At 40.2% G+C, this 1,915-nt stretch overlaps 1 protein-coding gene across 1 annotated transcript in view; it reads right to left on the bottom strand.

Moving 5' to 3' along the window:
• The window catches only part of engl (endoglin, like), a 29,974-nt gene that overhangs the window by 25,365 nt on the left and 2,694 nt on the right, over positions 1–1,915 (bottom strand). Inside the window, exons 3-4 of the mRNA XM_037689346.1 lie at positions 1,813–1,908; positions 1,551–1,725 (exon numbers count right to left, since the gene is read on the bottom strand). Of these exons, the coding sequence (XP_037545274.1) occupies positions 1,551–1,725; positions 1,813–1,908 (271 nt within the window). The remainder of the gene's footprint in view (positions 1–1,550; positions 1,726–1,812; positions 1,909–1,915) is intronic.

The raw sequence follows: 1,915 nt of genomic DNA, 5'->3' as shown, positions 1-1,915 counted from the left end.
TAGTGAGGCACAGGTAAAACCACAGGGGGGAATGATTTCCTTATGTTAGTTCCAGTTAGTTGTTTGTGTGTTTTACCTAAGTGTTCTGTTTGTTTGAGTAGAGTCCAGTTATGCTGACCTCTTTAATGGGCCCAATTTTGTTATCTGTTATGATTTGCCCAAGTTGATTTTTTGGGTTTATTAAAAATATTTATTTTTTGGACTTAACCTGTGCCTGACTGTCCTTTTACTGCTCGGTCCATCCCAAACCACTATTAATTTTACACTACATAGTCATTATATAGGTTATTTGCAAGTATAAATAGCAGGAGCAGCAGTTAGCTGTAGCACTTCCTGTGCAGTCAGGGATCACTTCCGGCAGGAATGTCATTACTATTCCTACGGGAGCAACTGTGCAATGTGAACTGACAATTCTGGAAAGGTTACAATGATAACAATTACATAAACAAATCAACATACTTTTCTTGTTTATAACAAGAAGGAATGGAAAGTGGACGATGAAGCTGAACCAGAACTGGAGCCCTCGGTTGGCTGGCTGCAGTATAAGTTTAAGCTGATGCTAACAAATAGAAGAAGGCAGTGCTCATACATCAAATCCTGCTGTCTGACATTTTGATCAGCAAAAGGAGGCAAAAACACTTTGCACGCCATTTTTTGTTTGATGCATAAACAACTATATAAACAAAATCGGAGTTATTTGAAACAGCAACAGTTTAAATTTTTGCGAGTCCAAGTTTTAAAGTTGAAATCTGTTTCAATCTGCTACATTTCATTGCTTTCATTTTATTTCATGGCAGAAATGTTCTATTCTTTACAGCATCCCCAGCTAAAGGTCCAGCTACAGCTAGCAGCTGCTGCCCCTGTTTGTACTTGCAAATAACAAAAGACAAGTGTGCAAAAGATCTATGAACCATATTTTGATGGAACCTCCAATAAATCTTTTAGACCACTTGATTTAAAACGGCAGGAATCCACTTTGGCTTTGGTTCAGATTAATCATTAGCTCATGTCCTGCAAACTTAAACTCTACTTTTCCAAACTGAGTAATTCAAAAAGTCATCTATACCTATTGTCTATAACAGGGGTGGGACACTATGTCGCCCAGAGGCCCAAACCAAGATATTTAAAGCAACTGAAATGTTGCATAGTAAATTGGAAAATAAATTAATAATCTGTAAGACTTGTTTTAGCCTTTTTCTTGTTGTAGCACAGTTAGCTTGACAAAAATACACCTCACCAATATTCTCTCTGTCTCCCCAAAACTGGATCTTGTAATAAAATATTTGTTAGCTTAAACATGCTCAACCACATGAAAGGACAAAAACGTGTGTTAGAGATAAATATATTGGGGGCTGGATGGAGATTGTCTAAGGGCCAGTTTGGCCTTTGGACCATATGTTGCCCACGTCTGTTCTATAACCTTTCCATGAACCCGCCTGTAAATTGTTCAAAGTAACACTCTAGGTTAATCATCTAATTATTGAGGATACAACAAAACATCACTCATGCTTGAACATTTCTCATCAAATGATTGTTTCTCAGTGGCCCACCTTCTCCTAGCTGAATGTAGACACGATTACCACGTTTCGTGTACATCAGTGAGGACAGGTTGCCATGGTGCTTCAGGGCCCAGCGGTGCAGTGGACGAGGGCGTGACGGTAACAAATGAACCGTTCGCACATGTAAGCGTAGAGCGTGTGACTCGACGCTTGAGTTTGCAGACACCTAAAAGATAGTTTAGTTGAAACGTGCGCTCACGCAAAAGAGAATCTGTGAATATTTTAAGGATGTCCATAATCCTCTCCGACTGACCTGCACAAACACTGGCAGGTTTGGTGGCAGCTGTTGGGCCTCCAGTAACCAGGAGACTCGGTGCTTTGAGCTGAGCACCAAGTGGATGGTCCTGAGAGGGGAC

This window comes from Nematolebias whitei, chromosome 15 (genome assembly GCF_014905685.2).
Source record: "Nematolebias whitei isolate Nwh7 chromosome 15, NemWhi1, whole genome shotgun sequence".
NCBI lineage: Eukaryota > Metazoa > Chordata > Actinopteri > Cyprinodontiformes > Rivulidae > Nematolebias > Nematolebias whitei.
This window is presented reverse-complemented; position numbering and strand designations above follow the sequence as displayed.